At 35.1% G+C, this 26,419-nt stretch overlaps 1 protein-coding gene across 1 annotated transcript in view; it reads left to right on the top strand.

Moving 5' to 3' along the window:
* The window catches only part of ACTR3 (actin related protein 3), a 65,598-nt gene that overhangs the window by 10,323 nt on the left and 28,856 nt on the right, over nucleotides 1–26,419 (top strand). Inside the window, exons 2-3 of the mRNA XM_042948510.1 lie at nucleotides 17,852–17,907; nucleotides 21,893–22,017. Coding sequence (XP_042804444.1) covers nucleotides 17,852–17,907; nucleotides 21,893–22,017 — 181 coding nt within the window. The remainder of the gene's footprint in view (nucleotides 1–17,851; nucleotides 17,908–21,892; nucleotides 22,018–26,419) is intronic.

Here is a 26,419-nt window from a genome sequence, read left to right as displayed (position 1 = left end):
TCTATCAAAATAAACATTTTTTATAAAAAGCAAAACAAAACTTTGGTTTAAAAAAACCCAGTGAAATAGGATTCAAATTGATAAGACTCCATGAGAAGTAGAAATGAGAGAAATGTAACTTGTGGAGATCTTGGATGCAAACAACAGAATAACTAGCTTATATAAGGCGAAAAAGGAATGAGTTATGGAAAGGGTATGGTATACAGCACAAAATTGATGGGAAGGCTGGAGAACTGGGCTCAGAAAAGCAGAGGAAGGGAGAGGCCAGGTAGTGAGAGTCTGCTGTCAAAGTCATGCTGCATGAAGCTGCAAGATGCTGCAACTAGATAGATACTGGCAATATGAATTCTAAAACATCTCTGGGATGTTCAGTGTTCTTACCTAAGCTCAGATTGATTAGGCATAGATCATGTGATGTGTAGTAGCTGACAGGAGTGGAATGGGTCCCTCGTCCTGTAAAGGGATGCCAGCTTTTCATCTTGCAAAAAGATTTAATCCTTGGTGGGTTTGTCAGAATAGGAGTGGGGATTTGATGCTGGCAGAAGTGACTGCTGTCCAGAGAAAGATGAGGATGGGGAAGTAATGTTGCCCGGTTTTCTTTATGTTACCTTAAATTCCTATTTCATTTTGATAACTGCTTGATCCTTTACTACCCAGCAGTTTGAATTAACACATTTTTTTTCCAAAAGTGCAAAAACTCTTGTGAGTTTCACGCAGTGTTCAATTTAAATGTATGAAGGAGCAGGTTTTTTTGTTTTTTGCTTTTTTTTTTTTTTTTGAAAGCAATAATTAATGATGGTGTGAATAATATGGGATTTTTCATTAGAACAGAGGTATAACAGTCTAGTTATTCTGGGAGTATGGAATATTTTGGAAAGTAGGACCTGCTTGATAAATGCAGTAATATGACAGGTTATTTCTTTAAGCTTTATAATTAAAAAAAAATTTTTTTTTAACGTTTATTTATTTTTGAGACAGAGAAAGACAGAGCATGAACGGGGGAGGGTCAGAGAGAGGGAGACACAGAATCTGAAACAGGCTCCAGACTCTGAGCTGTCAGCACAGAGCCCAACGTGGGGCTCGAACTCATGGACCTGAGCCAAAGTCGGCCGCTTAACTGACTGAGCCACCCAGGCGCCCCTAATTTTTTAAATAGTAAACCAGAATTATAATTGAGAGAATTTGAGCTGTACTCTTTTTTTTTTTTTCTTTTTCAGAAGATAGTGGGATTATTATCTTTATAAACAAAAGTAGGAAATAGGAAGTAGCTTTTGCGTCTGTTTTGTTTATGGTTGGGAAAGTTGTTTTTCAGTAGCTCTAGTAAGTGTCTGCAAATGTGTACTTTTGCAATACTTTTGTTGTGAGGAATATAAAGATGATTACGAAATGGTGCCTGCCTTTAGGAAGCTTACGTGTATGTAATTATAACAATATGATAAATATTCTGGCAGGTATGAATGAAACTTTTTGGAATCATAGGTGAAGGAAAATGTACTTGTTCCAGGGACGATGAAAAAAAGGCTTCCTGGTAGAAATGATAACTAAAGTAGGCCTTTAAGGATGAATAAAGCGTTAATAGGCAGAAATAAGACTAGTGTACCAGGTGAGACAACAGTGGAAGAAAACAAAGTGAGGTGAGAAAACTATAGGTTGAATTTGGGTATGTTAGGTTTGATATGGTACGAGGCAGTAGTGATGTTTAATATGGTACAGAGAGATGGTACAAGAAAGTACTGAAAGTGTCTGATGTATGATAGGTGCTCAGTAAGTGCTTCTTGAGTTGAATTAAAAAGATCCATGTTGAGCTGGATTATGGAGGTTTGAATGTCCTTGAATTCTGCACTACTTTGATATTTATGTTGTAGATAGTATGAAGCCATAATGTATGAAAGTTTATGAAAGTAGGCACATTTGATGACTTCATTATGGTGATTTATCACAATAAAAATAACAGCCAACAGTTATATAGTGCATACTGTGTGCCAGGCACTGTTCTAATTGCTTTACAAATATTAATTCATTTGATACCTAATCCTATGAGGTAGGTAGTTATTCTCTTTTACAGATGAAACTGACAGAGTGTAAATTGCTTGCCAAAGATCTCATAGCTAGCATACTATACTATACTGTTATTTCTTTCTCTGGTTTTACTTTGGAAGTAACCACTCATGTTTAAAAGGAGACAGTACAAAAGACATTGACTTTGGAGGCTGATAGATACTTGATTTCGTATCTAGCTTTTGTATTTCTTTGAAGTGATTTTTTTGGTGAGCTGCAGTTTCCCAATATTTAAACAGATCCATTTTGCATGCTTTTGATAACTGTTAGGGATAATATAAAGAACATAGCAAAATAATTGACATACAGTAACAACTTTGGCTATAGTTAAAATTATTATAAAAAGTAATCAACTACTTATTTCACTGTTGGACTTCTCAGTTCTGTGTTGAATACTGTGGTATGTCCAGAAAGCTATAGCATGATTTTATTCTTTAAAAAACTTACAATTTAGTTTCAGAGATGAAACTAATGTATGTGAAATAATTAAAGATGGCATATTAGTATTTAATTGGGGACATTACTAAGGGCTGTCGTATTTGGAGGATGGTTTATGAAGGAGCTGAACTTGCTCATATTCTTGGAAAAGCATGAGTAGGATATGGTAGATGGAAAGGAAAGAAAACCTTGTTAATGTAAGCTAAATTGGAAGCTTTATGATGGTAGGATGTCTTTTTTGTTCACTCTCTAAGTTACTGCCTTGTGCGTAGTATTTAATAGTGCTCAGTAATATTTTATTGATGAAGGGAAGTCAGGAGTTTCAAAATATTTGAGGGAGGGATCAATTAGGAGATTGCCCTACCTGGAATTCACCCTATTTGGAGCTGTGTGACAGAAAGTAGCTAATTTTATTCATTTATATATCCTGCCATATTTCAGAAGGATTTTAAATGGGAAACAATGGGTTGGAATTGGTTTGCTTGGCAATAGATTGTGTAGTTCATTAAGCAGAAGATTGGTAAAAGTTAAACTTAATGCAGTATTAGACTGACTCTAGTATTTTATTCTATTTTAAACAGCTCTATTGAGATACGATTTACAAACCCAGTAAATTAGCCACTGCATGCTGTGCTGTGCTATGCTATTCATTTTGAGAGAGAACAAGAGCACATACCTGAGGGGTGGGGAGAGAAGGAAGAGGGAGAAGAGAGAGAGAGACAACCCCTGTCAGCACAGAGCCCAGTGTAGGACTAGAACTCATGAACCATGAGATCATGACCTGAGCTGAAAGCAAGAGTTAGACGTTTAACTAACTGAGCCACCCAGGCTCCCCACGACTACATTCTTGTTGTAAAAGTTCCTAACACTAGAAGCACAAAGAAAACTATAGCTAAGCTGAGAACTGAGAAATTATAGAAGTTAAGCATTGGAATTCATTTGTAGACCTCCATTTTCACTTACAATTTGATAATTATGCTTAATATATACTTTGTTTTTATGATATGGTAAAGATGTAAGCTGCTCATATTGAGGTAGAATTCTTTCAGCTTTAAATTAGTAGTTGTCAGTACAAAGAAATTTTGGAAATTGTGGGTTGCACTAGATCATGAAGGTTCTGTACATCCTAAAGTGTGGGAGTCTTATATTCATTTTGTTATGTGGTTTAAGATTGTTCAAACATGGAAAGTTAAAATTCTATCTACTTCCTACCTACTAGGCTGTAGGTACATATACTGTATTTAGGGTAATAACGTCAATACATATTTGTTCTTTTCTGGAATGATTTTTTTGTTGTAGCTTTTTATTCCAGTTCATTTTTGAACTTTATTTATTTATTTTCTTAAGTTTCTGTTCCCATTAGTGGTTTAGTATCAGTAAAGTATTGGAATCTTCAAGTAACTTTTTGCTGTGAGATGATTTTCAAAGCAAAAAGAAATAGGAATCATGTGTAAAGTAAAAGTACTCATTGTCAACTATATGCCTTTAATAAGTAAAATTTGAATTTGCAGAATAAGAATAACTTTTTTTTTTTTTTTTTTTTTTGAGAGAGAGCTCGCGCACACATGTGCTCAAGTAGGGGAGGGGCAGAGAGAGGGAGGGACAGAGGGACTGAAGCCAGCTCTGTGCTGACAGCAGAGAACTGGATGCAGGGCTTGAACTGTGAGATCATGACCTGAGCTGATGTTGGGCGCTTAACTGACTGAGCCACCCAGGCGTCCCCAGAATTAAAAATACTATCCAACATAAGGGATGCTAATGTTTTACATTACAAGCATAACTGGTTTTATTATTTAAAAATATTCTTTCTTTAAGTGAATTTTTTCTTTTAGAAAAGTATAATGAATAACATAACAGATACTCTTATTTATCACAATTATTGCCTGCTAACATTTTATCATGTTTGTTTCATTTCTTTTTAAGAGAGCACATTATTGATGACTACTCCTGAATCCATTTTTCCCTGCCCCAGAGGCAGTTAGGACCATGATAGACCAACCATTTCTTACATAAAACTCATTCGCTTTTTGCCATTCATTTCTCCCAGTGCAGGAAATCCCTTTCTTCTAACTTTATTATATTTTCACTATTTTTCTAGTCACCAAGTCTTCAAAGATGGTTTTGAATTCTCTACTATCGTCCCTTCTGTAAGCCGTTTCCAATTCCATACTCCTGGCTGGCCAAAATCAACATCAGAAATTTTTTTTCATTGCTGTGTAGCTCAGGGAGAGTTTCTGTAAATCTAGCCTGCTTTCTCGGGCCATAAAGGAAAATTTTGGTTTAGTTTTCCAAAATACTGTATTGTGCTTACAAGTTTCATAAACATTAGGTAAGATAGCTTTGCCTTTTTCATTATGTTCTCTTTTTAAAAACCATTTAGAAAATGACACATTTTAAATATAGGAAAGTATAAAGAAGTAAAGCGGATTCATAATTTGACTTCCTGTATAACCCAATGACATAAATTAAAGTAATATATGTACATGTCTATGCATGAATTTTTTCCAGGATATGTAAATAATTACTCTTGGGATGGCAACTAGGTGGCTAGGGGATAGGCATGGTAGGGAAACTTACATTAGTACTTTTCTAGTGTTACTATTTATTAAAATTTTTTCATGGGCTAATGTTATCATTTCCAAAGTTCTTTTAATTAAAAAAGTAATGTGACACTGTTATGTGTTAAATGTATATGGTTAGATCATTTAAGACATAACATTGTAAATTTAGAAAACAGAATTCTCCTTTTTCTCCATTCTGCTATCTGGAGACAATGACAATTTTTCCCCCCTCCCTCCCTCCCTCCCTCCCTCCCTCTGTTCCTTCCTTCCTACCTACCTTCCTTCCTTTCTTTCTTTCTTTCTTTCTTTCTTTCTTTCTCTCTCTCTCTCTCTCTCCCTCTCGCCTTCCTATCTTCCTTCCTTCCTTCCTTCCTTCCTTCCTTCCTGTCTTTCGTCTTTCTTTTTTACTTTTGAGACAGACACAGAATCTGAAGCAGGCTTCAGGCTCTGAGCTCTCAGCACAGAGCCCGATGTGGGGCTCGAAGTCCGGAACTGTGAGATCATGACCTGAGCTGAAGTCGGAAGCTTAACTGACTGAGGCACCCTGGTGCCTCACAATTTTCTGTTTCTTTTGTAGACTTCCAGAATAAAAAAACATATGCATTTTGTAATAGAATTTTTCTTGATGTGTAATTTTATTTCTACTCTGCATTTAAATGTAGATTTCCACTTACAATTGACATCAAAAAAGAAAGGACATTCACAAAATGTAATTTTCCTGCTTAGAATTCAGATTAAAAAAGGACTAGGTTTGAAAGGTTTTTTTAAGATATTTCAAGGTAACAAAATGCACTTAAACAGTATTAAAAGTACACATACATGAACATACATACTTGTACACCACGTATTAAAGAATAGCAAATTGAAAGGCATTAGGACTCTACTAATTTTGCTTAGGAATCATACTATGAAAATCAAATGTGTCCAAAAGGAATGATAAAAATGGAAGATTTGGAAAGGGTCTATAAGGAAACAAAGGATTTGGGTGAAATAAAACAAAGAAGGAAAGAAGGATAAGCATTTATGTTCTGTAAGTGCTCGGATTTGTGTGTTCTGTTCCTAACTATGTTTATTAAAGCTTTATAAGAGTAATTCTATTTTAGATTAAAAAAAATGTGTTTTGTAGGGTTTGAGGATTATGCAAGTGAAGTGAGTATTTGGATGAGTCTGGGGAAGTAAGCAGGCATCAGACCCCATAGCATGTTGAGTAGTGAAATTAATTGAGGTGTTCTGAAAAAGCAGAGGCTTGATTTTTCAACTGTTAAACCAAGCTTGGATTCTTGGGCTAAGCCTCACTTAGTTATGATATATACCCTTTTTGCATGTTGTTCTATTTGTTTTGTTAAGGATTTTTTTCATCTGTATTCATGATGGATGTTGGCCTGCCATTTTCTTCATTTGAAATGTCTTTATCTGGTTTTGGTATTAGAATTATGCTGTCCTCACGAAAGGGTTTGGGGTAAGCTCTTCCCTCTTTTCTGAAAGGGCTTATGTAGAATTATTTTTATTTCTTCCTTAAATGAGTGATAGAATTTACCAGTCAAACTTGGGCCTGGAGTTTGCTTTTTGGAAGGGTTACTGATAATTTCTTTAATAGCTTTGGGGTTATTCAAAATAGATTTTTTGTTTCATCTTGTATTGATTTTGGTAAATTCTGTCTTTGAAGGTATTTGTCCCTTACATCTTAATATGATGGCTATGGTTTATAGTATTCTCTTTTTTATCATTTTCTCCTCTATATGATTGGTAGCGTTAATCAGCTTTTCATCCCTTATGTTGGCAATTTCTGTACTATTCTCGATCAGCCTATCTTTCCATAGTTCCATTTTTTTCTGTTAATATTCTGTTTCTATTAACCTGATTTCTGCCTTTCTGTTTACTGTTTATTTCTATTTATTTTGAGTTTGCTTTCTTCTTCTTTTTATAATATTTATTTTTATTTTTGAGAGAGAGGGAGAGGGGGAGAGACAGTGTGAGCAGGGCAGGGGCAGAGAGAGAGAGACAGAATCAGAAACAGGCTCCAGGCTCTGAGCTGTCAGCATAGGGCCTGACCTGGGGCTCAAACTCATGAACTGGGAGAACACGTCCTGGACTGGAGTCTGACGCGACTGAGCCACCCTGGCATCCCTCCTTTTTGTACCTTAAGGTGGAATCTTAGGTCACTGATTATGGACATTTCTATTTTTTCTGACAGAAGCACTGTAGGAATTTTCCCTTTAAGCTTTGCTTTAGGTGCATCCCACACATGTTGATGTTTTTTATTTTAACTGTTAATCAACTTGAAGTAATTTTCCTTCCAATTTTTTCTTTGATTCACGGATTATAGGTAGAAGTGTGTTTAATTTCCAAATGTTTGGGGTTTATTTAGATATCTTATTGCTGTCGGTTTCTAATTTAATTCTTTTTTAGTCAGAGAACATGTATTTATGATTTTAATCTTTTACATTTATTGAGATTTGTTTTTTATGGCTTAGCATCTGGTCTGTGTCAGGGATTGGCACACTTCTATAAAAGACCAAATAGTAAATATTTTAGCCTTTGTGGGCCACATATGGTCTTTGTTTTAGGCTTTGTGGGTCAGGCATGGTCCTTGCTGCTGCTTTCCTCTCCTCCCTTTTCACTTCCCTTCCTCCTCCTAAAATGTAAAAAAATAAAAGAAAATTTAAAAAATTTAAATATAAAAAGAATTTTAAACTCACAAGTGATACCAAAACATCAATAGTCTGAATTTTGTTTTGGGGCCATAGTTTGCCCATCCGTGGTCAAAATGAATGCATCATGTGTACTTAGAATTCATATTCTGCACTTCTTGAGTATATCAATTAGATCAAAATGGTTATTAACGTTGATCCTGTATGCCTTTACTGAGTTTTTGGTATGTGTGTGTGTGTGTCTGTGTGTGTGTGTGTGTGTGTGTGTGTGTGTGTGTGAGTGTGTGTGTGTGTGTGATTTTATCCATTACTGAGAGGTGACAAAATTTCCTGCTGTAAGAGTTGAATAGTCTCAGCATTTAATTATGACACATTTCAAGCATGTTGAAACTGTTAATAGGCACATACACATTTAAGACTGTTAGGTCTTGATGAATTTACCCTTTATATTATTATAAAATTACTCTCTCATATTACTCTTTTTTAAAAAAAAATTTTTAAATTTATTTTTGAGAGTGAGTGAATGGGGGAGGGGCAGAGAAAGAGAGAGAGGGGGAGACCGAGAATCCCAAGTAGACTCTGTGCTGTCAGTGCAGAGTCTGACCTGAAGCTCTGACTCATAAACTTGAGATCATGACCTGAGCCAAGATCAAGAGTTAGACGCTTAATCGACTGAGCCACCCAGGCACCCCTCATATTACTCTTTTTCTTAAAGAACGGTTTTATCGCATATGAATATAGCCACTCCAGCCTTCTTATACTTGCTTTTTGCTTTCCATCCATTTTTTTTCATTCTGTCTTTATAAAGTGCATATCATGCAGACAACATATAGTTTGGGCTTGCATTTTTATTTTAAAAAAATTTTTAATCTGTCCCTCTTAATTGGAGAGTTTTGTCTGTTAACGTTTAATGTAATAATGGATATGGTTGGATTTAGGTATACTGTTTTATTTATTTATTAAAAAAAATTTGTTCCTGTTGTGCTTTCCTCTTTTCTGTCTTTCAAATTATTTGAATATTGTTTGGAATTCCATTTTAATTTACCTTTGGCTTTTTAACTATACTCTTGGCATTTTTTTTAACAGTTGCTTTAAGGATTACAATATGTGTCTAAGAAAACTCACTACTCACTGTTTCTTTAGAGTTAATTAAAACTTCACGTAAGGAGTAGAGATCTTGCATTTCAGGAGATCTGTTAAGTCTTGCCTGCTGCTCCCCTTACTTCACTGTCCTTTTATGCTAAAGTTGTCATAGGTATTACATCTATGTACTGTATAACTGCACAAGATAATCAGATTTTTGCTTTAGTTATAAGTGTGTTCAAAAACTAGGTATAAAAAATAGTCTTTTATATTTACCTGTTTATAATTTCTGATTTTCTTTATTATACTTCACTACCCCCTCTAGTTTCCCGTTTCCTTTGGATTGAAGAACTTTCTTTAGCCCATGTTTGATGGCAGTGAGTTTCTTCTATTTGAAAAATGTTTTCATTTCACTTTCATTGTCGAAGGGTATTTTTGTTCCTGTACATTCCTGGGCTGACTGTTTTCCCATTCTCTCCAGACTTTAAAAATGTTGTTTACTGTCTTCTAGCCTTCATCACTCCTCATAAGAAGGTGGTAGTAATTTGAATTTTGTTTCCGGTTAATGGGTATTTTTCCTCTGGCTGCTTTCAGTATTTTTTTCTTTATCTTTGATTTTTAGTTTGATTGTAATGTGACTAAGTATGGTTTCTTTCTATTTATTCTGCTTGGGTTTTCTTGAGCCCTTCACATCTATGTGTTGCTGTCTTTCACTAAATTGCTAAAGTTTTCAGTCATTACTCCTTCAAAAAGTATTTTACTATCGGTGTGTTCTCCATCTGAGACTTCAGTATATGACCTTTTTCGTATTTTCTCCCAAGTTTCTTAGACTCTATTCTTTTTTCTTCAGGTCTCTTCTTAATATCCCCCCTCCCCCAATTTCAGATTAGGTAATTTCTACTCATCTGCCTTCAGGTTCACTGATTATTACCTCTGTTACCTGTTTTCTGTTTTTTAGCTCATCCGTGATTTTTTTTTTTTTTTTTAATATCTGGTATTGCTTTGTTCAATTCTAGAATTTCCATTTGTTTTTTTATATAGTTTTAGAGTTGCTGGTGATATTTGTTATTCGTCATTATAAGTGCACTTTTGTGTATTTAATTGTGATAGTCATAGCTGTTTTCCCGTCTTTATCTGATAATTCCAATATTTGGGTCATTTTGTCTTCTGTTGAACACTTTTCCTTGGAGAGTGGGTTACACTTTTAAATTCTTTATGTGTGGAGTAATTTTGGTTTGTATAATTATATTGTCCTTGTTTATTTTCTTGTTGATGAACATATGTTTTGCTTCCAGTTTGGGGACACTGAATAATGCTGTTTTGAACGAATGTGGACACATGTTTTTATTTTTCTTGGGTGTGTACGTAGAAGTAGAATTGCTGGGTCATATGGTAAGTGAATGTTTAAGTGTTTTTAAAAAAAAATTTTTTTTTTTTAACGTTTATTTATTTTTGAGACAGAGAGAGACAGAGCATGAACGGGGGAGAGTCAGGGAGAGGGAGACACAGAATCTGAAACAGGCTCCAGGCTCCGAGCTGTCAGCACAGAGCCTGACGCGGGGCTCGAACTCATGACCGTGAGATCATGACCTGAGCTGAAGTCGGCCGCTTAACCGACTGAGCCATCCAGGCGCCCCGAATGTTTAAGTGTTTTTAAAATAACTGTATCATTTTGGATTCCAACTGTGAGTGTATGAGCATTATCTCAGTGTACTTTTAATCTGCTTTTTTTTTAACTTCAAGGAGTTGAGCACCTTTCTGTTTATAGCTATTTCTATTTCTTCTTTTGCCCTTCCTTCTTCCTTTTTTTTTTTTTTTTTTTTTGCCTTCTTCCTTTCTTTGCTCTTTTCCTCTTTATTTCCCTCCCTCCCTCATCATCACCTTGTAGGTATCTTGTATGTTTCAAGGAGATTGTCTTCGAGTGCAATTTTTCTCTGTTAGTAATCTTTCTTGTGGCTACTTTTGATACGTTTTTTTGGAGAAGTTTTTAATTTTACATAGTTGAAATATTAATTTTTTTTTTAGTGTCTAGATTTTAAATTATAGTTAGAAAACCGCATCTACTCCATGGTTATAAAGAAATTGTCCTGCTTTCTTTTAAAACTTATATCTTAATTTTTCTTCTCTTTTAATCTTTGATGCATTTAGATTTATATTTAACATATACGGTATGTATCCAATTTGAATTTTTTTTCTGGGCAGCTACAAAATTTAGTTTTTTTTTTTAAGTTGTGGTAAAATATACACAACATAAATACCTTGTTAAGTGTAAAGTCTAGTGGCATTAAGTATATTCACATTGTTGTGCAGCTATCACTACCATCCATCTTCAGAACTTACTCATCTTCCCAAACTGGAACTCTATACCCATAAAACAATAACAGCCCCTACCCCACCTGCATTACTGGCATGTCCTACTTTCTGTCTGTAAATTTGACTCTTCTAGGTACCTCATATAAGTGGAATCGTACAATATTTGATCTTTTGTGATTGGCTTATTTCACTATGCATGATCTCTAGGTTCTTCCATATTGTATCATGTGTCAGAATATTCTTTCTTTTTAAGGCTAATATTCTGTGGTGTGTATATACATTTTGTTTACCCTTTCACAGTGGACAGTTAAGTTGATTCCACCTTTTAGCTTATATGCATAATGTTGCTCTGAACATGGGTCTGCAAGCCCTTGCTTTTTCTTTTGGGTGTATACCCAGAAATGGCATTGCAGGATCACATGGTAATTCTGTGTTTAATTTTTTGAAGAATTGTCATATTGTTTTCTGTAGCACCTGTACCATTTATATTACTACCAGTACAAGGTTCCAGTGTCTGCACTTTGTCACTAACATTTGTCATTTTCTTTTTGTTTTCTGGTAATAGCCAATGTAATGGGTATGAAGTGGCATCTCATTTTGATTTACATGTCCTTCGTTATTAATGATGTTGAACATCTTTTCACGTGCTTATTGGTCTTTTGTACATTTTTTTTAAGAGAAATGTCTATTACGTGTTTTACTCAGTTTTAATTGTATTGTTTGTTTTGTTGTTGAGTTCTTCACTCTATATATACATATATATATATGTATATATAGTGTATATATATCCAGAATATATGTGTACATATGTAGTGTATAATATCCAGAATATATATATCCATAGAAAATACATGTATGTATATGTGTGTGTATGTACACACACACACACACACACACACACATATATGTACATTCTGGATGATAAAGATCTTCCTCCACTTAACATTGAGCTTACGTCTGGATAAACCCATCATTAGTTGAAAATATCCTAAGTCACAAAGGTATTTAATACATCTAACGTACCAAACATCATAGCTTAGCCTAGCCTACTTTAAATGTGCTTGGAAAGTTTACATTAGCCTACATTTGGGCAAAATCATATAATAAAATGCCTGTAGTATGTAATATATTGACTGTAGTACTACAAGTAAAAAACAGTGGTTGTATGGGTACAGAGTAATTGTAAGTGTATTGGTTGTTAGCCCTTGTGATCACATTGGCTTACTGGGAGCTGAGGCTCACTGCTGTTGCCCAGCATGACCAGAGGTATTATACAGCATATCGCTAGTCCAGGAAAAGATCAAAATTCAAAGTACTGTTTTACTGAATGCATTATCACTTTTGCACCATTGTAAAGTCAGAAAATTGTGAGTCGAATCATTCTAAATTGGGCACTATGTGTATATGATTTGCAGCTGTTTTCTCCCATTTCATGGGTACCTTTGTCCTGAACTGATAGTGCCCTTTGGTGCCAAAAAGTTGCTAATTTTGATGATGTCTGATTTATTTCCTTGTTGTTACCTGTGCTTTTAGCATCACATCCAATAAGTCATTGCTAAATCCAATGCCATGAAGCTTTTCCGCTGTGTTTTTCTCTAAGAGTTTTAGTATATGTGCTGCTGAAGAGAGCACTTCCTCTAAGAGTTTTATAGTTTTAGCTCTTACATGTAGGTCTTTGATCCATTTTTTTAAATGTTTGCTTTTCAGAGAGAGAGAGAGAGAGAGAGAGAGAGAGAGAGGCAGAGAGAAAGGGAGACACTATCTGAAGCAGGCTCCAGGTTCTGAGCTGTCAGCACAGAGCCTGATGAGCCTCAAACCCATGAATGGAATCCTGAGATCATGACCTGTGCTGAAGTCAGAAACTCAGCATACCGAGCCACCCAGGTGTTCGTTTTTGATCCTTTTTAAGTTAAATTTTGCATATGGTATAAGATAAAGCTCTAACTTGATTCATTTACATGTAGATAGATATCCACTTTTCCCAGCACCATTTGTTGAAAAGACTATCCTCTCCCCAATTGAATGGTTATGGCACCCTTTTCAAAAAACATTTGACCTTTTTTGGGAGGTTTTATTTCTGAGTTCTGTTCTATTCCATTAGTCTATATAGTTTGTGTGTACCTCACCGCCTCATTGTTTTGGTTACTTTAGCTTTGTAGTAAAGCTTTGAAATCGGGAAGTGTTGAGATCTCCAACTTTGTTCTTTTTCAGGATTGTTGATGGTCCCTTGAGATTCCATGTGAATTTAGGATTTTTTTCTATTAATGCAAAAACAAAAAAAATTCTTGAGATTTTGATAAGGATTGCATGAATCTGTAGATTGATTTGAATAAATGCCTTGCAAATATAAAGATTTGTCCCAGGTCTGAATCTTACATTAAGTGATGTTCTCCAACTGGCAAATTTAAGAGAAAGCCAAGCTGTTTAATCCCATGTTTAAAACTTAAAGGGAGGAAATGTTAGCAATGTCTACTAGCTGTCTGAAGGAAGAGTTTCTGCTTCAAGGCAACTTAGATTTTGGTGTGTGTGTGTGCGTGCGCACTTCTTTATAGATTTATTGTATAGTCTGGTTAAGTATTGTGTTCCTGAGTTGCTTAATTATATAAAACACTTTTTTGAACACCCAAAGGAACTTAATAGAAAATTGCAAGGGCTGTGGAAAAATAAAGTATACCGACAGAATCTATGAATTTAAAACAAAAATTCATTTTGGAAGAGTGAAGCTAAAAATGTTTCACTGTGATCTTTGGTTAGTATTTTAATAATAAAAAAGAACATTGTTGTAACAAGGAGAGGAACATGTATGCATGGTTTGAGAAAGTCTTAATATGAAAAAGTTTGATTTGAAATCTATTTGCTTTATTACACAAAATTTGAATTTTGCATGTGTCAATGAAAGCAAAGAACTTTTAGTTTAAATACAGTGAACACATCCTTAAATTATAATTTAAAGAGTTCGAGTTAACAAATGCCATTAATTGTGAGAAAGGAGTTTCTTTTAGAGAAAAAGTAAGAAAAACTTTTCTGTTATTTACTTGTACAGTTTCTTCTCTGTGGTGACTATCAAGAATTTTGAGAGGTCATCATAAAAATGTCTTAATCAAATCAGCCATTTCAAGTATAAAAGCTGATAAATTAAGTTAGGTTAATCGATACTACTTTATATTTGAAAAGCTTTAATTTGAAACATAAATTTAGTACTTAATATCTGTACTAATAATTTATATTCTTTTCGTTATATTTATGTTGAGAAAGTTTAAATGAATGTTAAAAACAAATCTCTTATAGCTATACCCAAATGCCCTCCAATTCATTCCAGTATACTCTTCAAATATTAGCATATTTTGTGTGCATTGATATGTACTGTTGTAAGTCATCCTTTAAGACTCAGCTGACCAGTTCTTTCAGATCTTCCTAGACTCTTTCCCTCTCCTCTCTCCTGCTTTCCCTATTTAAATGCTTCTCTGCTCATATAAGAACATTAAAATGTCTTTTTGGGCGGATCTGGGTGGCTCAGTCAGTTAAACATCCGGCTCTTGATTTCGGCTCAGGTCATGATCTCTAGTTTGTGAGTTTGAGCCCAGTGTTGTGGGGTCTGCTTGGCATTCATTCATATATATTCTCTCTCTCTCTCTGTCTCTCCCCCCCCCCCTTCCTCTCTCTCTGCTCCTCCCTTGCTTGTGTAAAATAAATAAAAGTAAATAAATAAACTTAAATAAATGGACTTTTGTGGATTTTTTGAGCAGTTTCAAAGCTGTTTTAAAAAACAACTTTTAAAGTTTGCTAATAGTATGGGAGAGTGGTTTTAAAGAGTCATATTGTTTGTTATCTAGCACTTTGCTCTCTCTCCAGTAGAGAAAATGTGACTTCAACCTAACTCAGTAACTCTTTTCTAGAGTTTAGGATAAGACTTTTTCAGTTTTTTTAGATTGTATTCTGTGCCACAAACATTTTTCTTTAAGCTACAAGCCAAATTAATTTTTAGAGGCTAAGCACATTTTAAGGTTAAAAGTAAACTAGGAGATTTCCCTTTATATTTCTTAAAAACTGGTGAAAATTGAGATATTTTTTGATGCCATTTTAGTATTTGAGATACTTGAGATATTTGAGTACCTTTGATATACTGTTTAACTTTAAATCCAGAGCAGTAGAGCATTGGTAGATGTATTTGGCTATTCTCCTACAAAAACTTAGAAAATTATTTGGCTGTGGTGTTATAAGTATAGTAGAAATGATTAAATGTTATGGTGTATCCATATAGCTAATATGCTAGGTAGTTATTTTTGTGTTTGGGGGAGAGCACATTTGTTTTGATTATGTATTGACTGTTTTGTATTAGTCTGGTAAAGACTGGTTGATTAGATTCTTCTTTTGGTGTTTTTTCTGAAACTAATTTATTGCTGAATATGTTCAACTTAGGCTGTTGGATTTTGACCAGGGATGGAGTATTGATTAATCTGGTGAACTTGACAAATGGAAGTTTTCTTAAGGGAGTTTTTACTGTAATGGTTTCTACTTCAAATATCTTACTACTTTATTTGGGAGTTGGTATTTACACACAGGAAAATAACAGTTTGGCTTGTGTAACGAGTGATTGTTGAGATTGAATTTATTGAGGGAAAGGATGACTGATAATTAAAATGATCAGGAAAACTTCATGGAGGAGTCCTAAGTTGTGGTGAGAGCTTTCTGAGAGGGTGCCATGTAAACACGGATAATGTGATGGGGAAATAGCAAGTCATTGTGGAGGAAAATGAGTAACAAGTGCAGTGTGCTTTGAGCTGGGTTCATGGAAGCAAATGATGGGAGACACTTAAAATGTTTAATTGGGACTTATTGTGAAGTTCCTTAATATTCAGCTGAAGGAATCAGAATCATACATTTTTTTTTTTTATCTGAAAGGGACTTTAGGAATACTTAATAATGAATCATTTTATAGAAACAAGAAGAAGTTTGTACTTAATATTGTAAGCAGTAGAGCCTCATTTGAAGATATGTGAGTTAGGCAGTGATTTTTAGGGAGATGATTATTCTTTGTAGGGGTAATAGAATTGGAAGTAAGACATTCTGTTCTATTAGGGTATTATTTATAATGACTTAAATTGCTTTGGTGACTAATGGTAAAAAAAAGGTAGAGGGATTAGATCTCACACTAAGTATTGTATAGTAAACTTCTAGGATGTTGTGGCTCAGACAGTTTTAGACTGTCATGTTTTGTAAGTCTTTATCGTAATAAAACATAAGTCAGCTCCATTTGTCCACTGTGGGGACAAAGTATACTGTTTGAAGGTTAGAAAAGTTTTTGTTTCGAGGCAGTGATACTTAATTTGCTGTTTGCAGGATGGGTTAGAGTTTAGCAGTTGCATTCAGCATTGAAAAGAGAGCATCTCCTGTAGTTGGAAGTGTTAACAGTGGCTCCGTGGCATGAAATGAGTTGTTCTGTCCAGAAAACGTTAGCAGTTTTATGGCTAGGGAGCCTGGTATAGTATGTCAGCGCTGTTGGGAAAGGTGGTCAGGAGCCAAATATTAGAGCTCTTTTGTATGCCTTGCAAAGAAGTTTTGTTTACTTTTTAAACGTGGACAGTGGGGAATCTTGGAAGAGGTTTTAGTCAGAGCATTATCACATTTGGAAGAGTTTATGTTTTCTCCTTACTTTTAACAAGTTAGCCTATTTGGCACTCTTAGTTCTTGAACTAAGTTTTGAACCATGTTCTCCCCAAAGAGAGCTTTTTTCCTTCTTCTTATATTAGGAAAGAAAAAAAAAAAAGTTCTGTAGATATTATTAGAAGCCAGGAATCTCACAGCAATTTATCTGCCTACTATTTAGCAGTGAGTTTGAATATGAGTAGTATAAAATGTTGTTACTTTGTCTTTAAAGCCTGCTCATAGTTAATAGGTTTTCATATTTAGCCAGGTATCTCCTATGTAGCCCATAACGCGCAGCTTATCAAAGCTCAGCTTTTAGTTCCTAATCATCATTGTTGTCGTTATTTTGTTATTGTAAGAATATAGGCTGAATCCACTGTGGCAAGGCATTTAAAAATTAGTTATTTTGAATAGTAATGTATTCAAATGGTATGAAAAAATAGGCAATAAAAAATCTCCTCCTCAATTCTGCCCATCACCTACCCAATTCCGTTTTCTGGAGACAACCACAATTATTGATTTCTTTATATTCTTCCAGAGATACTCTGTGTGTCTATACAATCAAGTACATTTTATGTGTTCTTACTCCTCTCCCTTACTTTATACAAATACTGTATAGTGTATGTGAAACATTGTTCTGTACCTTGCTTTTGTTCATTTAACAGTACATTTTGGAGGTTGTTCCATATCAGTCCATAAAGAGCCTCTTCGATCTCTTTTTTAATAGCTGCATAATATAACATAGGATGAAGTTAGCATATTTAACTAGTTTCTCATTTCATGTTTATTTAGGTTATTTTCAGACTCTTGCTGTTATAAGCAAGATTGTGGCAAATGGCCTTGATACATGTTATTTCACATGTGTAGGATATTCCTGTAGGATCAGTTTCTAGAAGTGGAATTTCTTGTTAAAAGCTGTGGGTATTTATAATTTTGGTATAATTTTGGAAAATAGGGATATTTACATGCATTGAAGCTATGGGATTTTGTAAATTTACCCACAATGGAATCTCACTTCATAACCAATGGAGATCTGAGAAATAAATTCATAATTGCTATGATACTAGTGAAATCCTTAAAATTTTATTTTTTATTTTGCAGGTATACAAAACTAGGATATGCTGGAAACACAGAACCACAGTTTATCATCCCGTCCTGTAAGTATTCTTTTAAGCCACAAGCTGATTTAAAGATCTTTTTCTTAATCGTTAAAGTAAAAGATAATTATCTCTGGCACTGTGTAAGATTTTAGTCCTTTAAAAACAGTTTGCTAAGTGTGACCTCATTTGCACACCTCTCACCATTCATTTTAGCTGTTTAGTTCTTCATTTGCCAGATCTACCAAATGTCTCTTTTTAAAGACAAAAATGAATGAACTGAAAAATCACACAATTTTCTGCTTTGAGGATATTTCTGTTAACAGTTTCTGGGTGTAACTGTTCAGTAGTGGATCCTCTGTTGCACACCTATGAAGACTATTCTTCGGTGTGTGGACATGATTGTTGTTTGCCAGACTTGTGTTTATTGACGTCCCTGCTGAAAGCCCATGTTTCAAAATAAGGATGGCATCTCATTTTTAGAAATGTTGACTTGAGCTGTTTTCTAATATTTTATAACCATACTTACATTGTTTTTGTTCTATCCTCTGTTAACTTCACTTTAGCCTGACCATCAACTTTCAGTAGTTTGTCTTTCAGTATTTATTTATTTATTTATTAAAAAAAAATTTTTTTTTAATGTTTATTTTTGACAGAGAGAGAGAGAGAGAGAGAGAGAGACAGGGCATGAGTGGGGGAGGGGCAGAGAGAGGGAGACACAGAATCAAAAGCAGGCTCCAGGCTCCGACCCGTCAGCACAGAGCCCGACGTGGGGCTCAATCCACGTGGGATCTCGACCCCGAGATCATGACCTGAGCCAAAGTCGGACGCTCAACTAACTGAGCCACCTAGGCGCCCCAACTTTCAGTAGTTTTTTAAAAAATACTCTTCACACTTGGTTTGTTAACACTCTTACTTGTTAGCATTGGATTATGCATCTGGTTTTGAATGGACATGCTTTTGTACTTTTGACTTTCAAACATATAAAGTACCCTGATCTACTTGTCCTACTGCCAAATCAAAACTTTAACAATATCAGGTGAAAAATCTTTTGAGCCATTGCTTGGTGGTGCTAACTCCTGGAGTGTCACTCGTCTTGCAAAGTAGTATTTGTGTGACTGTTTGAATATTTTTGTGTAGTATATTCTTATTTATGAAAATAAGGAATTGGGAAAATAAACATGCAGGAGACTAATGAAACAGCTTAGGTTTCAGATCAGTGAAGTTGAGAACATGGTAGAAATTGCCAAAAATGCAGATCTTTAGTCTCTAGTCGGCACTCATTGGTCATGAATAGGTCAGTGGTTTTGTAATTAATATGGCAAGAACAAAATTCAATGTGAAATATGAGAAGTACATTGTTAAAATTGTAGTTAAGAGGGGAGCTTTTATATTTATATGTATACATATGTACACATACATTCATATAAATACATATATGTATCTTATTTTTTAGCTCTCCACTGACAAACCTGTTTGACTTTGTACTTGTGATACACTTTTGGTATACTTAGCTATGAATTGATTATGTAAGAACTTAGGCTTACTACCAAGAGGTACAAACTTCCAGTTATAAAATAAGTAGGTCATGGAGATGAAAACTACAGCATAGGGAATATAGTCCATAATATTCTAAATAGCATTGTATGGTCACAGATGGTCACCACTTAGCCTGGTGAGCACTGAGTAAGGTGTAGAGTTGTTGAATGAGTATGTTACATGCCTGAAACTAGTAAACATTTTATGTTAATTATACTTCAATTAAAAGGGGAAAAAAAGAATTTAGGCTACTACCTAAATCTAATTTTTTAATACATACAATGGATTTTAGGTGACACTGATGAAATCACTCATTCATGTGACTATAGTGATCTTAGTTTGGTGGTACTATTGTCTTTTCCTTATGTTTTATTCATGTATGTTTGTTGTCTACACTGAAGGACAAGTTTGCTTTTTTTTACTCTTTCCTCGCATTTATGTATCAATATACTGATTGTTGTTTATTTCAAGAATTTGGTAACAAATATTGGCTTTATTGCCCGCTAATATGGATAATACTTTTGTGGTCTAGTACCTGACTTAGTTATATTTGAGTTTAGTGTTAGACCCTTTCGTATTTTTATATCAGTGTCCTAAGGCTGCCATAACAAAGTTCCAAAAACTGGGTGGCTTAAAACATCAGAAATTTATAGTTTTGGAGGCTAGAATTCCAAAATCAGGTTGTCAGTAGGGCCATGATCTTGCTGACAGCTCTAGGAGAAGAACCCTCTTAGCTGCTGCTTCTAGCTTCTGACGTTTGCTGACAGTGCTTGTACATGCATCACTCCAGTCACATGGCTGTCTTCTCCCGATGTGTCTTCACATTGTCTTCTCTCTGGCTGTGTCCAAATTTCCTTTTTTATAAGGACACCCGCCAGTCATGTTGGATTAGGGCCCACCCCAATAATCTCTTTTCAACTCAAAAGACCCTCTTTCTAAATAAGGTCACATTCTGAGGTACTGGGGATTAAGACTTCAACATACTTTGGGGAAGATACTCAACCCATAAAATGCTGATTTTGTTATTTCATAATTTATAATCTTTTATAAGGTATTGTGATTAAGCATTTATTTCATGAGATTACTGATTTTCTTTTCCTTTTTTTTTTTTTTTTTCTATAAATCTTAAGTGGACGTGTTGTCTTTGTTGGAGACCCATCTTTGGAACCTTAGGATCCCATCACCATTGTACCCATTCTCTATTTTGTCTCTTTGCCAAAATATGCAATTTTAGTTTTCATTGTCTTTCTTACGAGAAGTTGTAGCGTGTTAAAAATCCATTTCTGTACTGAAAGAAGATTTTTGATTTTGGAGTTTTTTACATCCAGTTTTAATGCTGCAAGTCCAGTTTTTATAATCAGATACAGCCAGTTGCCACTGATGAGCATGGATATTTGATTTGGAAAGCCTGTAGATTTGGTTCATAGTTATTTGCATATATCTTTGTTTTTCAGGAAACTTGTAGTGAGCCATCTGGATGTCTATGGACAGTATAAATAAATTACTAGAGAAGCTTTCTAACATTTTGAAGGAGTAGACTGGATTTAGAATATCTTTCCTTCAGTATTTTCTACCCATCTTATTAAGAATATAATTGTTATTAAATGAAAGTATAACAGTTGAATGCTAGATCATTTTAAGTACATGCAGATAATTATTTTGAATGAATGCTTAACTTGAAGGATTCAGAAATTTATATGTTAATTAAGAAATATATAGGTTTTAGGTCAAGAACCGTGGCTGGGTTTCTGGAATTATTTAAGGGGAATGTTGTGGATTTTACTTAAATGATTTGAAATTTCCCTTTGTGGGATTAAAGTTTAACAGAACCCTGTGCCAGTGTTATATTTATATTTTTTTTATTTTTTATTTTTGAGAGAGCTCAAGCCAGGGAGGGGCAGAGAGAGAGAGGGACAGAGGATCTGAAGCGGGCTCTGCACTGACAGCAGCTAGCCTCATGTGGGACTTGAACTCACGAACTGTGAGATCACGACCTGAGCCGAAGTTGGACTCTGAACCAACTGAGCCACCCAGGTGCCCCCAGTGTTATATTTAAATTGCCAGTCCATAATAGTGCAAATAGGAAGAAAGCTTTTGAAAAAAAATTCCCCTTTTGTTTTCCTGTTTTCATTTGTTAGTGTTTTTCATTTTTTTTCTTTCTGATTATCCATTAAGCATATGTTGACTTGGTGGGATTATAATCTTGCTCAAATCAGAATAGATTCTACATAGTTTTAAAAAATATAACTGAAACATTCCCACAACAGTACTTCTACTTGTGGCTTTTACACTTGAGGCCTTGTCTCTGGATGGAAGTTGAGATTTCATTGTGTTAAATTAATTTTGTCATTGATTTCTTAAATGACCTTTGTACTCTGCTTTGACAATTTAAGTATGTTAGGTCATGTTGTGTTTAATAATACTTTATAATGGAAGAAATATAAGTTAATATGTCTCATTTGAGAAAAGCAAATTTTCACATGTATAAATAACTTTTATTTTTAAGGTATTGCTATTAAGGAGTCAGCAAAAGTGGGTGATCAAGCTCAGAGGAGGGTGATGAAAGGTGTTGATGACCTAGACTTCTTTATTGGTGATGAAGCAATAGAAAAACCTACATATGCAACAAAGGTATATTTTTATGATTTCTATAAATAAATAATACATTTTTTAAAAATGAGTTTGCTCAGTGATTGTGCCATCTAGAATTTTACTCAATTATAGGCCTAATACCCTCAACCACTTTAGTGTAGAAATTTCTTCTTCCTTGAGGCTCCTCCCAACCTTGCTTTGTTTTTTCCTCCTGAGAGGAAAATTTTTACCCATTCAAATGAGCAATATTTACTTTTCTGTGCCACTAGACCTCAGAGCCATCAATGTGAGTGGCTTTCTCTTACTTCCAAAGTGCTGCATCTAGAGACATGTCTTTCCCATCTTCAGACTCACACTCTTTCTCTCTTGAAGCTTATGTCACCTGGAAATGCCTCTCTCTTTTCCTCTTGTTCTTTTTCCTTTTCTCGTTCCTGACCCTTCTTTCTTTCCCTTTTAATTGAGGTATAATTTCTATATAGTAAAATAGGTAAGTTTTCATTTTGTAGTCTAAAAATATTTGTTATCATAATCCTAAAAGTTCAGTGTATAGAGCAAATAAATCTAGTGACCCACCTGCTTTCCTTGTACTTACTCCACACTGTTACCACCCCTGCCCACACTGAAAGGCAAACACCATTGTGACCTTAATTTTCTTATTTTTAGATGCTGACTTTGCCTTATTTGCACATTTTTTTGCACATTTCTTCTGTACCTTTTATTCCCTTCTGATAATTTATTCACTAATGAACAATGAACAACTACTGTGTGTAAAAAAAAAACCCTAAGTGCTAAGAGTACAATGGTAAATAAGAAAAATGGCTTCCCTGTCTTCAAGGCTAGTATAATGTAGTGGAATGGAAGACATTGAAGAAATAATTACAAGTGTTATGAAGGTTAGAAAAAGGAAAATACAGGATGCTTTGGGAATATACATCGGGAGTAGCTTACCTGGTTTGTGGATTTTGGAAAGTCTTTGAAGAATATATCTTTTCAGCTGAGGCTTGAAGAATAAAACGAGTTAGATGAGTGAATTGTGTAGCAAGATTGTTTTAGGCAGAGACTGTAATATTCAGGAAGGCTTGGAAGTATGAGGGAGCTTGGAATTGAACAACCAGTGTGCCTGAAGCATAGAGAATAAGGTGGAAAGAAGTGAGGAGGCTGGTTATGGTTGGAAGTATTGTTAGGCCAGACATGTTAAAGGATTTAAACTCTGTTCCATGGACAACATTAATGGGTTTCAGTAGAGGAATAATGTTAGTGACTAAAAGTACAAATATTGAAGTCTCTATGCTTACGCTGGAAATCTATGCTACTTTCTTGGTTTGTGGTATCATTCAGTAACTTAAGCTTTCTGAGTTTCAGTTTCTTGATTTATAAAATGGGAATATTTTTGGTACTTCAGGATTGTTGGAAGGTTTGATGAGATAATGCATATAAAGCAGTTGTTAACAGGGTGGTGCTTTGTTCCTAATGAATGAGCACTATGTGTTAGCTGTTTTTATTATTTGGGAACACAGCATGATTCTGGGAAGGCCATACTGTAGATGAGACAAGGAATATTAGTGATTGGACTACATTTGATGGCAGTGGGGATAGACAGAAACAGATTATGTGTGTGTGTCTCTCACACACATACTTAACTTCTGTTATGGAAAACTTCATATGTATAAAAGGAATAGAAAGGAATATAATGAACCCCCACATACCAGCTACACAAGTTTGGCAGTTATCAACCCATCACCAACCTTGTTTGATCTGTATCTTCCCCCTCCCTCCGATTATTTTAAGGTAAATCTCACATATTGTTTCACCTACAAATACTTCTCTCTTACAGACTTTTAAAAATATAAATATCACACCTAAATACAGTGTGCACTTTGTTAATATCTGAAATCTAATAAGTACATTTCCCTGATTATTTCTTATCTTGGTTAATCTGTTTGAATCAAGTTTTAAACAAGGTCTACTCCTTTGATTTGGTTGACAGGTTGCTTAGGTCTGGGGTTCTTTTCTGTGTGTGTGTGTGTGTGTGAGAGAGAGAGAGAGAGAGAGAGAGAGAGAGAGAGAGAGAGAGAGTGAGTTCTTCTTTCCTTTATGGAAAAATTTTGGTTATTTGTCTTGTTAAATGTCCCACTTTGTGGATTCTGATGATTACATTCTTCTGTCACTTAACATGATCCTCTGTTTTCTATGTTTACTTCTTTGTTGTAAAGTATTAAATATAGAAGTCTGATTAGATGTGTGTAAGTTATGTGGTTGTGTGTGTGTGTGTGTGTGTGTGTGTGTGTGTTTGGTTTTTTGTTTTGTTTTTTTTGCCAAGAATAAAAACGTGGATACCTAAGGAGTAGTAGAGAATGATTAACAAGATATTGGTGGTAAACAGTACTTGAGGATAGTTCCCAGCTCCTGGATAGTCTTCGTGCCCTTTATTTCTTGAGATTGAGACTATTTGAGGAGAAACACTTTGGACTGGGGTGGTTTAGGGAGGAGAGGGTAAGTTTAGTTTTGCATGTGTTGTGTTTGAGGTGCCTGAGAAACATCTTATACATTGTTAGGCAGTCAGGTACTTGGCTTTTGGAGCTCAAAAACATGATAGCTAGAGACAGATGTTTGGAAAGTATCTACTTTAGAAAGGATGAGATTACTTAGGGGAGTGTACTTGGGAAGAGGCCCAGGATGTACCGTTTAGATTTGTATAGAAGAGGGAAAGCCTACAAAGGAGACCGAGAAGCTGTGGTTCGAGAGACTGGGCTAGATAGGAAGGAATATAAACAGTGTGGAATGCTGCCAAGGTATCAAATAAGCTAGAGCCCATATATTATTTACTGTCGTTAGCTACAGGGATGTCATTTGTAACTTTAAGAATAGTTTTAGAAGAGTGAGAACCCAGTGAGGCTGGGTTCAGGTAGGTTGGATTGTGAATATTAGGCCAGGAAAAAATGACAGTAATAATTCGTTGGGGTTTGTCTGTGATTGGGAGCCAGAGATAGATGAATAGACAAGTTGTGGGACTAAGAAGAGATGTTTAAATGCTAATGTGAAAGAGCCATTAGAAAAAGGTGTAAGTAACAGGAAAGATGTAGTCTAATCCAGGTGACTAAGAAAGATAGGGATGGCATCCAGAGCACAGATGATGTAATTGATATGGGTGGGTTTTTTTTTGGGGGGGGGGGGAGTCTCTTCACTTACAAAAAAGTGAAAGAGAAACAAGGGTCAGTATGGAATCAGTTTTATAGATTTGGTGAAAGGAGGTTGGATTCCTGACTTGGCTTCTGCCTTCTCTGTGAATGAAGTACATGGTGACATCATCTCTGCTGCCCAGGGAGTTGGGGAAGAATACATGAGTGATAGATAGGGAGAACATTTAAAATTATCATTGTGAAGAGTGAAGATGAACAGAGTAGGGAAACAAAGGCTTGCCAGGCAAAGTTAGGTATAGAATTGAGAATGTAATTATGAATACTTAGTTTTATCCACCTAGTTATGTATGTGTCTTCAGTATAGTCAGCATTCTGGGTATAGGCACATTTAGCAAAGAGTTATGCTAGGTTAGGTTTTGATAGATGGAATGACAAAAGGAAATATGAGTAGTCAAAGTGATGGGGCATAAAATCTAAACCGTGTGTGTGTGTGTGTGTGTGTGTGTGTGTGTGTGTGTGTGTATTTGGGGAGGTTTGATAACTAGGGAATAATTACCAGAGCCAGTGAACTACAAGTCTTATTGTGATGAGCAATATATTGGGGCTGCTGGAGTATTCCAGAAGAGGTTATGATCAGAGAGGGATATACTTGGATTCCAGGAATTTAGAGATGATAGTGATACCAAGATCTAAACTGCAGCCAGAATGGAAAATAAATCTTTGAAGGTGATGAAGTCAGTGAGCTAAGAGGCCAGAGTTTCTCTGCACTGATTTTGTTCTCTTAAACACATTTTCAACACATTATCTTAAACACATTTTCAAATGCTACAAACAAACCAAAACAAAACAATAAAACTTTTCTCAGTCTTTATTCCTACTCCTTTTCCTCAGCCTTTTAGAGCTATCATTTTCCTCATTTTCCTCTTTCCTTTTAAAACCAAACTTCTTATTTAGTCTCATTATTTGAATGCAGATTATTTTTAAACTGTTAATCCATTAGTATATAATAATCTTGATCCTTCTTAGTTTGTCTGTCAACAGGATAGCTCTGATAATTCTCTTCCTAACATAGACTTTTCTATGTTATTCTTACTTCCCCCGCCTTTGCCTCTAATCAGATGTGTTATTTCCCATGTGCTTTCCCTGATTCTTATCTATCTATCTGTCTATCTATCTATCTATTTAAAAATATTTGTTTTTGAGAGAGGGACAGAGTATGAGCGGGGGAGGGGCAGAGAAAGAGGGAGACACAGAATCCGAAGCAGATTCTAGGCTCTGAGCTGTCAGCACAGAGTCTCCGA

The sequence above is a fragment of the Panthera leo genome, chromosome C1, assembly GCF_018350215.1.
Source record: "Panthera leo isolate Ple1 chromosome C1, P.leo_Ple1_pat1.1, whole genome shotgun sequence".
Classification (NCBI taxonomy): domain Eukaryota; kingdom Metazoa; phylum Chordata; class Mammalia; order Carnivora; family Felidae; genus Panthera; species Panthera leo.
This window is presented reverse-complemented; position numbering and strand designations above follow the sequence as displayed.